The sequence below is a fragment of the Microcebus murinus genome, chromosome 6 (assembly GCF_040939455.1).
Source record: "Microcebus murinus isolate Inina chromosome 6, M.murinus_Inina_mat1.0, whole genome shotgun sequence".
Lineage (NCBI taxonomy): Eukaryota > Metazoa > Chordata > Mammalia > Primates > Cheirogaleidae > Microcebus > Microcebus murinus.
The window spans coordinates 28,094,760-28,106,484 of record NC_134109.1 but is presented as its reverse complement, the minus strand read 5'-3'; the positions used below and the strand labels follow the sequence as shown (position 1 = coordinate 28,106,484).

The following is an 11,725-nucleotide window of genomic DNA, read 5'->3' as shown; positions in this document are numbered from 1 at the left end:
GTAACAGGAATACAGCCCTTCAATGACGAAATGATATATGCAAAGCTTTTGGGCCATAACAGATGTACAATAAGCAGTAGCAATTATAATGGTAGCCTTTACTATGGAATTTCTAGTTCGGCATCCCTGCACCCACAACGCTGTATGGTCATTTCCCAAGAAGGTTGCCCTTCTTCCAGGAGGGTCCAGAGTTCTCGAAACTCTGCCTGTGATCTCCTATTTCTGTCCTGGTACTTGTGAAGCCATGTCCAGATGGTTTCAACAGCATTTTTCAGGCAAGTAGGAGTAGTGTGGGGCAGAGAAGAGTCCTCGTGCAGGTTGGGGCCACACCCAGAACTGCTGGACGCCCCTGCGCGCCCCACCCGGGCCAGGAGAGGAGCCTGGTTCCTTTTCCTCAGAATCTGAGTCCTGGCCGTCGGGTCCACGGGTCTAAAGCGCCCAGACCGCCTCCCCCGCTGGCGTAGCCACCTAACGCTCCCAGCGCCGGTTTGCCAGATCCCGTCAGGCCTCTTGGCGCGCTCGCCACGACCTTTGACCAGCCTGAGGACTAGGCTTCCCCACTCCGGCCGGGCCCGCGATGACGGCGACGCTGATCCTGGAGCCCGCGGGCCGCTGCTGCTGGGACGAGCCGGTGCGCATCGTCGTGCGCGGCCTGGCGCCCGAGCAGCCCGTCACGCTGCGCGCGTCCCTGCGCGACGAGAAGGGCGCGCTCTTCCGGGCCCACGCGCGTTACCGCGCCGACGCCGCCGGCCAGCTGGACCTGGCGCGCGCGCCCGCGCTGGGTGGCAGCTTCGCGGGGCTCGAGCCCATGGGGCTGCTCTGGGCCCTGGAGCCCGAGAAGCCATTCTGGCGCCTTCTGAAGCGCGACGTGCGGACGCCGTTCGCCGTGGAGCTGGAGGTGCTGGACGGCCACGGGCCCGAGGCCGGGCGGCTGCTGGGCCGGGCGGTGCACGAGCGCGACTTCCTGCCGCCCGGGGTGCGGCGGGAGCCGGTGCGCGCGGGCCGGGTGCGCGCCACGCTCTTCCTGCCGCCAGGTGAGCTGCTGCTGCCCTACTTGTGTCTGGTTTTCTTTGATGCTTCTTGGGTGAGGGTGCCCCTGACCCCTCTCCCTTCCCTCTCTTCCTCAAACTTTCTAAGGAGTCCTTAGAGATCAGTGATCACTGGAAGAGCGCCAGCGACTTTTCCAGTCATGGCGCTGTTCACGTCTAGCTAGATATGAAGGTTAACAGCAGCAGCATTACTGGAAGCTCGTTAGAAAAGCAAGACCCCGTCTCCACTAAAAACAGAAAGAAATTAATTGACCAACTAAAAATATATAGAGAAAAAAATTAGCCGGGCCTGGTGGCGCATGCCTGTTGTCCCAGCTACTTGGGAGGCTGAGGCAGCAGGATTGCTTGAGCCCAGGAGTTTGAGGTTGCTGTGAGCCAGGCTGACGCCAGGGCACTCACTCTAGCCTGGGCAACAATGTGAGACTCTGTCTCAAAAAAAAAAAAAAAAAAAGGCAGAGTGTCAGACCTTGCCTCAGACCTGCTGGATTAAAATCTAAATTTTGGCAAGATCCCCGGGGAGATTTGTGCGACCATTAAAGTTTGAGAACAGCTGCTCTAGAACAATGATTCACCCAAAGTGGACCAGCTGTATTTGGCATCACTGGGGAACTTAGAGATGCAACACTTGGGCCACACTCAGACCTATGCAATCCAAAACGGTGGGGTGGAGGTAGCAATCTGAGTTTTAACCAGCCTTCCGTGGTTAGGTGATTCTGAGGCACACTAAAGTTTGAGAACCACTGTCTAGAAAAAGGAGCTTGAAAACAAAAGTGTGTTCATGGAGATTTGTTCTCATATAATTGGCCAATTGTGCGTGTTCCTTTTAATTGTTCAAGTGCTGACAGAAGGTAACAGTTTAGGCCTGGCTCAGTGGCTCATACCTGTAATCCTAGCAGCACTTTGGGAGGCTGAGGCAGGAGGATTGCTTGAGGCCAGGAGTCGAAGACCAGCCTGAGCAACATAGTGAGACTCCCATCTCTACAAAAAAAAAAAAAAAAAATAGAAAAATTAACCAAGTGTGGTGGTACATACCTGTAGTATCAGCTATTTGGGAGGCTGACACTGGAGGATCCCTTGAGCCCATGCAGTGAGATATGATCATGCCACTGCATGCTAGCCTGGGTGACAGAGCAAGACTGTCTTGAAAAAAAAAAAAGTAGCAGTTAAGGGCCAAGAATGATGATGTTTATTTGCTATACAACAAAGCTTTGTTTTGCCAGTTGCAGTGACCCTAATATTGCTCTAGAAAATGGAAAAAAAGTTGCAAAATTGAAAAAGTATTTTTTTCATAAACAGCCTTAAAATAGACACATGTTTAGATAGTAAGAAAAAAATCAACAGTACAAAGGGGCATATAATAAAAAGTCTCTCTGTCATATGAAACCTCTACTTGACCTTCTCAGGGGCAGATGCATTTCCTTCCAATTTTTACTCTTCCATAATCCCATATCCCAGTTAGAACACTTTTATTTTTAAACTTCAGAATTTTCTAGGAATTCTGGAACAGTTAATTAATTCCGTTGTATGATTTTCCACAGTCTTTTTTTTCCCCTTATGCTTTCCTGATTGTAACTTGCAATCAATTAGGTTATTCTTATTCTCACTACTGGATAGACCCACTTCTCTAACCAGAGGTCCTTTTCATGTTGCAATCAGTTCTTGTTTAGTTAACCCATGCCCTGGGTATTCAGTGAGCTCCTGCAAGCTATTGAATTTTAGTTTCCCTTTTAAAAACTGATGAAATTGCCTTTGATGTGACAGTTCTACCTCCAGGAATCTCTCTTGCACAAGTGCAAGTATGCAAGTCTGTTTTGCAGCAGTACTTGTAATCCTAAAAAATTGAAGACAGTCTAAATGTCTGTGAGAGAATGGAATTATGTTATATACACAGTTTCAAATTTGCAACTGTTAAAAATGAGGTAAATCTGTATGTACTCATTCTGGAAGGCTGAGGTGGAGGATCGCTCGAGGTCAGGAGTTCGAAACCAGCCTGAGCAAGAGCAAGACCCCGTCACTACTAAAAATAGAAAAAAATTAATTGGCCAACTAAAAATATATAGAAAAAATTAGCCAGGCATGGTGGTGCATGCCTATAGTCCCAGCTACTAGGGAGGCTGAGGCAGAAGGATTGTTTGAGCCCAGGAGATTGAGGTTGCTGTGAGCTAGACTGACGCCACAGCACTCTAGCCTGGGCAACAGAGTGAGACTCTGTCTCAAAAAAAAACAAAAACAAAACAAAAAAAACCAAATAAATTGTAGTATATTCATCAACACATTATCCATGCTGCAGATGTATTTTTCCCTCATGTAGAAAGAAAAATATAATTACCTGGGTCTTTGTTACTTAAAATTTCACTCTAATTATAGAGATCTGGGAATTTGTGACATGAGTGGATTCATTTTGATGACAATCTTGAGAATCATTAGCCTTGATATAGAATGTCAAGCCATCATTTGAGAATTTGGGGTTCTTTCCCAGATGCTTCCAAGAAGATTAAAGATGGCTTTTGATATTACAATACATGGAAGTCAAGTCAATCAGAATTCTGAGTTGCACACAGACTCTGAGTTACTTAAGTGGGATAATAATTGATTGCAAGGCCATTGGTTTAGGAACACAATTGACCAGAACACTGAGGAGCCAGGATCAGAAAACTGAGAGGATCCAAGGGAGACTGGACAGCAGAAACACCAGCCAAGGTCACAGCACCCATACCACCACTGAACTTCACTAAGCTGGATACTTGGGGCTACAGTGGACTCAATGCCAACACTGCTGCCCTGAGTAAATTCTAAACCATCCTTAGCTCTCTTTATTACTCACTGGGTGTCCAGAATTCCAGGTGGAATGGCCCAGTGGCTGAGTCTACGTCATGAACAGAAAGAGGGAGGATGTCTCCACACTGTCTTCTTTGATGAAAGGTGGAGCTTTGGGTCCCACTAATACAATATATAACAAATCATTCTTTCAAAATAGGAAAGGTTGGAAGCCTTTTGTAGTGCAACATTACAAATTTTTAAAATATAGTAAAGGAGATTTGGATGCTAAGCAATCCCACACCAGCCCCTCAAATAAATGTGTCAGATTCCAAAAATAGTTTGAGGACTAGATCTGTGTTTTATTTCTTTCCAAGAACCTGGGCCCTTTCCTGGGATTGTGGACATTTTTGGACTTGGAGGTGGCCTCCTGGAGTACCGAGCTAGTCTGCTGGCTGGGAAAGGTTTTGCTGTGATGGCTCTGGCTTATTACAACTATGAAGACCTCCCCACGGGCATTGAGAACCTCCACCTGGAGTACTTTGAAGAAGCTGTCAACTACCTGTGCAATCACCCTCAGGTTGGAGTTTCTTTTAGACTTTGGTTTAGACAACAGGTTTCTAAATATTGTTGGTACAAAAGTAATTGCGGTTTTGGACTGGGAATTTTAAATCATTATAACTAGGCTCAAACACATCTTTATCAATCAAAATAGAAACCATTACAATCAACACATTTTTGTCAACGAAAAATAAGTTTGTTTATTCCTGTAGCATAAAAATCCATACTTGGGAATTCTATGAACTCTTGGAAAGCATTTTCTGCATCCTGCTAGTTGTGGAAGCATTTTCCCTGCAAAAAGTTGTCAAGATGCTTGAAGAAGTCGTAGTTGGTTGGTGAGAGGTCAGGTGAATATGGTTGATGAGCAAAACTTCATAGGCCAATCCATTCAATTCTTGAAGCATTGGTTGTGTAACTTGCGGTTAGGCATTGTCATGGAGAAGAATTGGGCCCTTTATGTTGACCAATTCCTAGGTGCATCTCATCAATTTGCTGAGCATACTTCTCAGATGTAATGGTTTTGCTGGGATTCAGAAACTGTAGTTGATCAGACCAGCAGCAGACCACCAGACAGTGACCATGACCATTTTTGGTGCAAGTTTGACTTGAAAGTGCTTTGGAACTTCTTCTCGGTCCAACTACCAAGCTGGTTATTGCTAATTGTTGTATAAAATCCACTTTTCATCACACGTCACAATCCAAGAAATGGTTCGTGAAGACGACACTTCAAAATGATTTTTTAAAAATTTTCAGTCAGCTCATGAGGCACCCACTTATTGAGCTTTTTCACCTTTCCAATTTACTTCAGATACTGAATGACCATAGAATGGTCGATGTTGAGTTCTTTGGCAACTTCTCGTGTAGTCATAAGAGGATCAGCTTCAATGGTTACTCTCAGTTGGTTGTTGTCCATTTCGGATGGCCAGCCACTGTGCTCTTTGTCTTCAAGGCTCTTATCTCCTTCCAAAACTTCTTAACCACTACTGCACTATATGTTTATTAGCAGTTCCTGTGCCAAATGTGTTGTTGATATTGTGAGTTGTCTCCGCTGCTTTACGATCCATTTTGAACTTGAATAAGAAAATTGCTGGAATTTGCTTTTTGCTTAACATCATTTCCATAGTCTAAAATAAATATAAAATAAACAGCAAGTAATAAATCACTAGCAAAAAACCATAAAGCAAGAAATGCATTTTTTTTTTTTTTTTGAGGTAGAGTCTCACATTGTTGCCCAGGCTAGAGTGAGTGCCATGGTGTCAGCCTAGCTCACAGCAACCTCAAACTCCTGGGCTCATGCAATCCTCCTGCCTCAGCCTCCTGAGTAGCTGGGACTACAGGCATGTGCCACCATGCCCGGCTAATTTTTTTCTATATAAGTTGGCCAATTAATTTCTTTCTATTTATAGTAGAGATGGGGTCTTGCTCTTGCTCAGGCTGGTTTCGAACTCCTGACCTCGAGCAATCCACCTGCCTCGGCCTCGCAATAGTTTTAGTATTACAGGTGAGAGCCACTGCGCCAGGCCAAGAAATGCATATTAAAATGATGTATAAGATAGCCACATTTATTTAAGAATGTATTCCAATAACAAATGGCGAATTTCAACAATGTGAAAACCTCAATTACTTTTGCACCAACATAATATCTCCCCTAGCCAAGGTTAGATTAATTTTCAACTCAGTTATCTGCGGATGTTCTGTGGTAAAATCAAATATTTAGTCTCTTCCAAATTCACAGAGAAAAGTAAATATCTCAGCTGGGAGATATCTCAGAGGGCACAGAGTCAATCAGTCAGCTTGCTATTTGTATTCCAGGTAGGGTGAGTGAACATTCTGGTTTGCCCAGGACTGAGAGGTTTCTTGGGATACATGTCTTTCTGTACTAAGACCAGGATAGTCCCAGGTAAACCAGGAAGGTTGGTCACCTAGCAGCATCACTGCTTCATGGCGATGTGAACTTGTCTCCAACCTCCAGGTTTGTTGTGAGAGTTAAATGACTAACACTTGTGAAGCTCTTGAAGTGGGACCTGACATTTAAAGGTAAACTCATTCATTCATGCAGTAAACAGTAGGGGATCTAGGCACAGGAGTACAGAGGTGGGGAAGACAAGGTTTGTGTCCACGTGAGTTTAGAGTACTGGCTGGGGACAGAGAAGGGAGGGCTAGGTAAAACATAAATTCAAAATTCAAAGTGCTCAGCCTGGGCAACATAGCAAGACCCTGTCTCTAAAATAAAATTTTAAAAATTAGCCAGGCATCGTAGCACGCACCTAGACTTCCAGGAATTTAGGAGGCTGAGAGGCAGAAGGATTCCTTGAGCCCATAAGTTTGAGGCTGCAGGGAGCTATGATCAGGCCACTGCACTCCAGCCTGGGCCACAGAGACCTAGAAAAAAAAAATGAAAGTGATAATAGGAAAATTAACAGAATACTGACTAAGAATAGTGAAAATGAAAGTGGATGGGACTAGATAGCATAGGAAGCACCTCATTTAGCAAAGACTGAAATGTTGTCTATTAGTAGTGGACAGTAGTAGCATTATTAGTTATCTCAGAGATAATTCTAGCTATTAAAATTTTTAAACCTTTTGGTACCTGCTGTATCACTTATGTATTAGAAACAAAGTATTAGGTTATTAAATATGAAATGTCCAATTTTGAATAAAAAGTTTAGTTTTTTATATCTCAAACAAGAAGCAGTACAATTAATCAAATCAATTAGTCAAAGTATGCAACTAAACAATCAGCACAGTTGTGTTTTTTTTTTGGAGACAGAGTCTCACATTGTTGCCCAGGCTAGAGTGAGTGCTGTGGCATCAGCCTAGCTCACAGCAACCTCAAACTCCTGGGCTCAAGCAATCCTTCTGTCTCAGCCTCCCGAGTAGCTGGGACTACAGGCATGCGCCACCATGCCTGGCTAATTTTTTTCTATATATATTAGTTGGCCAATTAATTTCTTTCTATTTATAGTAGAGACTTGGTCTTGCTCTTGCTCAGGCTGGTTTTGAACTCCTGACCTCGAGCAATCCGCCCGCCTTGGCCTCCCAGAGTGCTAGGATTACGGGCGTGAGCCACCACGCCCAGCCCATCAGCACAGTTTTGCCATCTTAACAGTAGCTTGTTTATGCCAGCAGCAGCAAAGAAGCCTGGAGAGTGAGTGGCGATGAAATCACAAAAGGCTTGTTAAGAATTGAATATTTTTCCTTGCAAGAAGTGGCCCAAAACCTGGAAGAAATGGTAGTCAGTTGGTGCAAGGTCTGGTGAATATAATGAATGACAGAGAGATTCGAAGTCCAGCCTTTCTAATTTGTGCAGCATTGTCTGTGCGACATGTGGTCAAGTAGTCAAGCAGTCGAGCATCATCTTGCAAGAGGACTGACGTGTCTGTTGACCAATCTTGGCTACTTCATCGCAAGCATCCTCATCATTTCTTCCAATTGGTTGCAGTGGACAGTGGCTGTAATCAATTGTCCAGGTTTCATGAAGCTGTAGTGGATAATACCAGTGCTGAACCACCAAACAGACACCATTAGCTTTTTTTGATAAATATTTGGTTTTTGACTGTGTTTCAGCACTTCATCTTTATCCAACCATTGTGCTGAATGTGTGCTATTGTCAAAAAGAATCCATTTTTCATTACACATAACAACATGGTGTGGAAATGGTTCACCTTTATGTCATGACAGCAAAGAAAAGCAAGCTTCGAGACTATTTCTCTTCTGACACTCGTTTAATTCATGCAGTACCCATCTATCCAGTTTTTCTATCTTGCAAACCTTGAAACCGATTTGTTTCAAATAGTCCAATATTGTTGGACTAGTAACATCAAACCTTGCTGCTAATTCCCACATAGATTGAGATGGATTTGCTTCCACTACAGCTTTCAGCTTATCATTATCCACCTTCATCTCAGGTCACCCATGTGTCTCATTTTCAAGATTAAACTCACCAGAACAGAACTTCTCAAACCATTGATGTACTGTGTGTTCATTAGCTACATCCTTTCCAAACACTTCATTGATATTTCAAGCTGTCTGAACAGCATTGGTTCCACAATGGAACTCATATTTGAAAATAACATGAAGTTTTGACTTATCTATGACTTCACAAAAATTGTTTTTAAAAAAATTTGAAAGATAATCACAAGCCAAACCAAGCATTTGAAAGACTGAATATGTACCTTCACAATAAAAATAAAACAAGAAGTGTCAAAGTGAAATGTCAGAGATAATCAACTGTCAAATTTAGTACTTAAGGAACTCAGACATTTCATAATTAATAACCTAATAACTATATATGCAAATTAATGATTTACAAGCTGCCAAGTAGACTAACATTGATACTAGGGCTTTTTTTCATATACTTTTTATTATGATTTTATACTGCATACATATAATGTGTCTATTCATTAACTGCTTAATTACCTCAAATGTTCTTTGAAAATAACTATTTCGGGAAGAAAAATTTTTATTGAAGTACAGGCCTTCTCTTCCTCAATAATTACACACAAATGGAGCACTACTTAGGTTCAACTTAAACTTCTCATTACCATGAACTTATGTGAATGAAGGACCCACTGAAGTATAAAGGCACCAGAAACTAAATATAAAACATTTTTTTTTTTTTTTTTGAGACAGAGTCTCGCTTTCTTGCCCAGGCTAGAGTGAGTGCCGTGGCGTTAGCCTCGCTCACAGCAACCTCAGACTCCTGGGCTCAAGCAATCCTCCTGCCTCAGCCTCCCGAGTAGCTGGGACTACAGGCACGAGCCACCATGCCCGGCTGATTTTTTATATTATATATATTAGTTGGCCAATTAATTTCTTTCTATTTTTATGGTAGAGACGGGGTCTCGCTCAGGCTGGTTTTGAACTCCTGACCTTGAGCAATCCGCCCGCCTCGGCCTCCCAGAGTGCTAGGATTACAGGCGTGAGCCACCGCGCCCGGCCTAAAACATTTTTTGAATTTGTTTGAGTGCTTCTTATTGACAAGCATCGGGATAAGTGCTTTACATTTGCGTTCTCATTTGATCTTCACGTTGACTCTTTAGCATAGGGATTAGCCTCATTTTACCACTGAGGAAACAGCTTCAAAGAGGCTTAATGACTTTTTTAAAGCTAGGATATTGTTAGAGCCCAGATTCTGGTTCAGGTTCACCTGACTTCCAAGGGTGGTCACTACTCACCATGCTACACTGTTCTCAGACTCATTCTTCTTTTTGCCCTTATCCCTTTCCCAGGTAAAGGGTCCAGGAGTCGGACTGCTTGGAACCTCCAAAGGGGGTAATCTCTGCCTTTCCATGGCCTCTTTCCTGAAGGGCATCACGGCTGCTGTCATAATCAACGGATCCGTGGCCAATGTCGGGGGAGCCTTACACTACAAGGGCGAGACCTTGCCCCCTGTGGGCGCTAACAAAAATAGAATCAAGGTGACCAAAGATGGCTTTGTAGACATGGTGGATGTCCTGAACAGCCCTTTGGAAGGACCTGACCAGAAGAGCTTCATTCCTGTGGAAAGGGCTGAGAGCACCTTCCTGTTCCTTGTAGGTCAGGATGACCACAACTGGAAGAGTGAGTTCTATGCTCATGAGGCCTCTAAACGCTTAGAGGCCCATGGGAGGGAAAAGCCCCAGATCATCTGTTATCCAGGGGCGGGGCACCATATTGAGCCTCCTTACTTCCCCTTGTGCCGGGCTTCCCCAAACACCTACATGAGCAGTCCTATCATCTCGGGAGGAGAGCCCAGGGCTCATGCCATGGCCCAGGTGGATGCTTGGGAGCAACTCCAGAGTTTCTTCCACAAACATGTGGGTGGTAGAGAGGGGACAGTCCCAGCAAAATTGTAATTTTTATTTGATTGTGTGGCATTTCTGATGCTAACCTATCCCAGGAACAGCTTCCACAATGGGTGTGTGTATGTATATTCTTTTTTTCTTTTTAACAACTACTTAGAGTTTTTCCCCCTTCATTGTTAAAATGAAGTTACCAGTGAGAATGAGTTTTTAAAATTATTATAAACTGTAGAGTTTATTAGTTGGGAGAGGAGTGATTCTGCAGAAAACACAAGAGATGGAAAAAAACATACCTCTTGCTATCTCATAACACATAACTGATAAGGAAAAATGTGTAACACCAGTTATCAGTGCCTGGTACATAATGGGAGATCAATAATTATTGCTGAATGACTGATTAGTAAGGCAATGATTACCTACTATGGAGGAAAGGCATATAGTATCAAAAATATAATTATCAAATTTGTCTCTCCTTTATAAATGAAATTTAACATCTTAGCTATAGAATGATTAATAGATATAAAACTACTAAAAATTTTCAAAACAAATACATTTTTAGTTCTTATTTTCTGCTTGGATAAATAAGGATTCTCTTAGTATTAATAACAATTTTATGTTCCTTTTTATACATATAGACCCTTATGATTTAGTTGTTTCAAAAGCTGATAAAACATTTTTTAGATGAATTACATGAGTGATTTAAACCATGATAAATATGAAAATAAGGCCAGGTGTGGTGGCTCATGCCGGTAATCCTAGAACTCTGGAAGCCGATGCAGGAGGATCGCTGAAGGTCAGAAGTTCGAGACCAGCCTGAGCAAGAGTGATACCCCCATCTCTACTAAAAATAGAAATAAATTAGCCAGACAACTATAAATATATAGAAAAAAATTGCTGGGCATGGTGGCACATGCCTGTAGTCCCAGGAACTTGGGAGGCTGAGGCAGGAGGATTGCTTCAGCCCAGGAGTTTGAGGTTGCTGTGAGCTAGGCTGATGCCATGGCACTCTAGCCCAGGCAACAGAGTGAGACTCTGTCTCAAAAAAAACCAAAAAACTAAATGTGAAAATAAATGACAATTTAATATTTGTACATTTGAGCTGGACATGGTAGCTTGCACCTATAGTCCCAGCTACCCAGAAGACTGATTCAAGGGCATTGCTTGAGGCCCAGAGTTCAAGTCTAGCCTGAGCAACATAGTGAAACTCCGTCTTTGAAAAATGAATGTATGTTTGTATCACTTGGTACAAACCGTTCCACAGTAAGCTTAACTTTCATAAACCTAACTATATTTAAAGGAAAAATACCTTAATTTATGATTCTCATGTTCTGTTTCCTTGATTTTCTTTCTTTTTTTTTTTTTTTTTTTTTTGAGACAGAGTCTCACTCTGTTGCCTGGACTAGAGTGCCGTGGTGTCAGCCTAGCTCACAGCAACCTCAAACTCCTGGGCTTAAGCAATCCTTTTGCCTCAGCCTCCTGAGTAGCTGGGACTACAGGCATGTGCCACCGTGCCTGGCTAATTTTTATATATATATATACATATATATATATTTTTTTTTTTTTTAGTTGTCCAGC

General features: G+C 43.0%; 1 protein-coding gene across 2 annotated transcripts; it reads left to right on the top strand.

The window, feature by feature from the left end:
• The first annotated feature begins 271 nt into the window (after positions 1 to 271).
• On the top strand, positions 272 to 10,698 carry LOC105858377 (acyl-coenzyme A thioesterase 1-like). 2 transcript variants are annotated; one of them, XM_012741480.2, is made up of 3 exons: positions 272 to 1,034; positions 4,184 to 4,386; positions 9,599 to 10,698. In XM_012741480.2, exons 1-3 carry the CDS (start codon positions 578 to 580, stop codon positions 10,202 to 10,204), a joined length of 1,266 nt encoding a protein of 421 aa, XP_012596934.2. In that variant the 5' UTR covers positions 272 to 577; the 3' UTR covers positions 10,205 to 10,698. The 2 variants fall into 2 exon arrangements, with proteins under 2 accessions (XP_012596934.2, XP_075859993.1); XM_076003878.1 differs by lacking the exon at positions 9,599 to 10,698 and adding an exon at positions 7,497 to 8,981.
• The last annotated feature ends 1,027 nt before the right edge of the window (positions 10,699 to 11,725 follow it).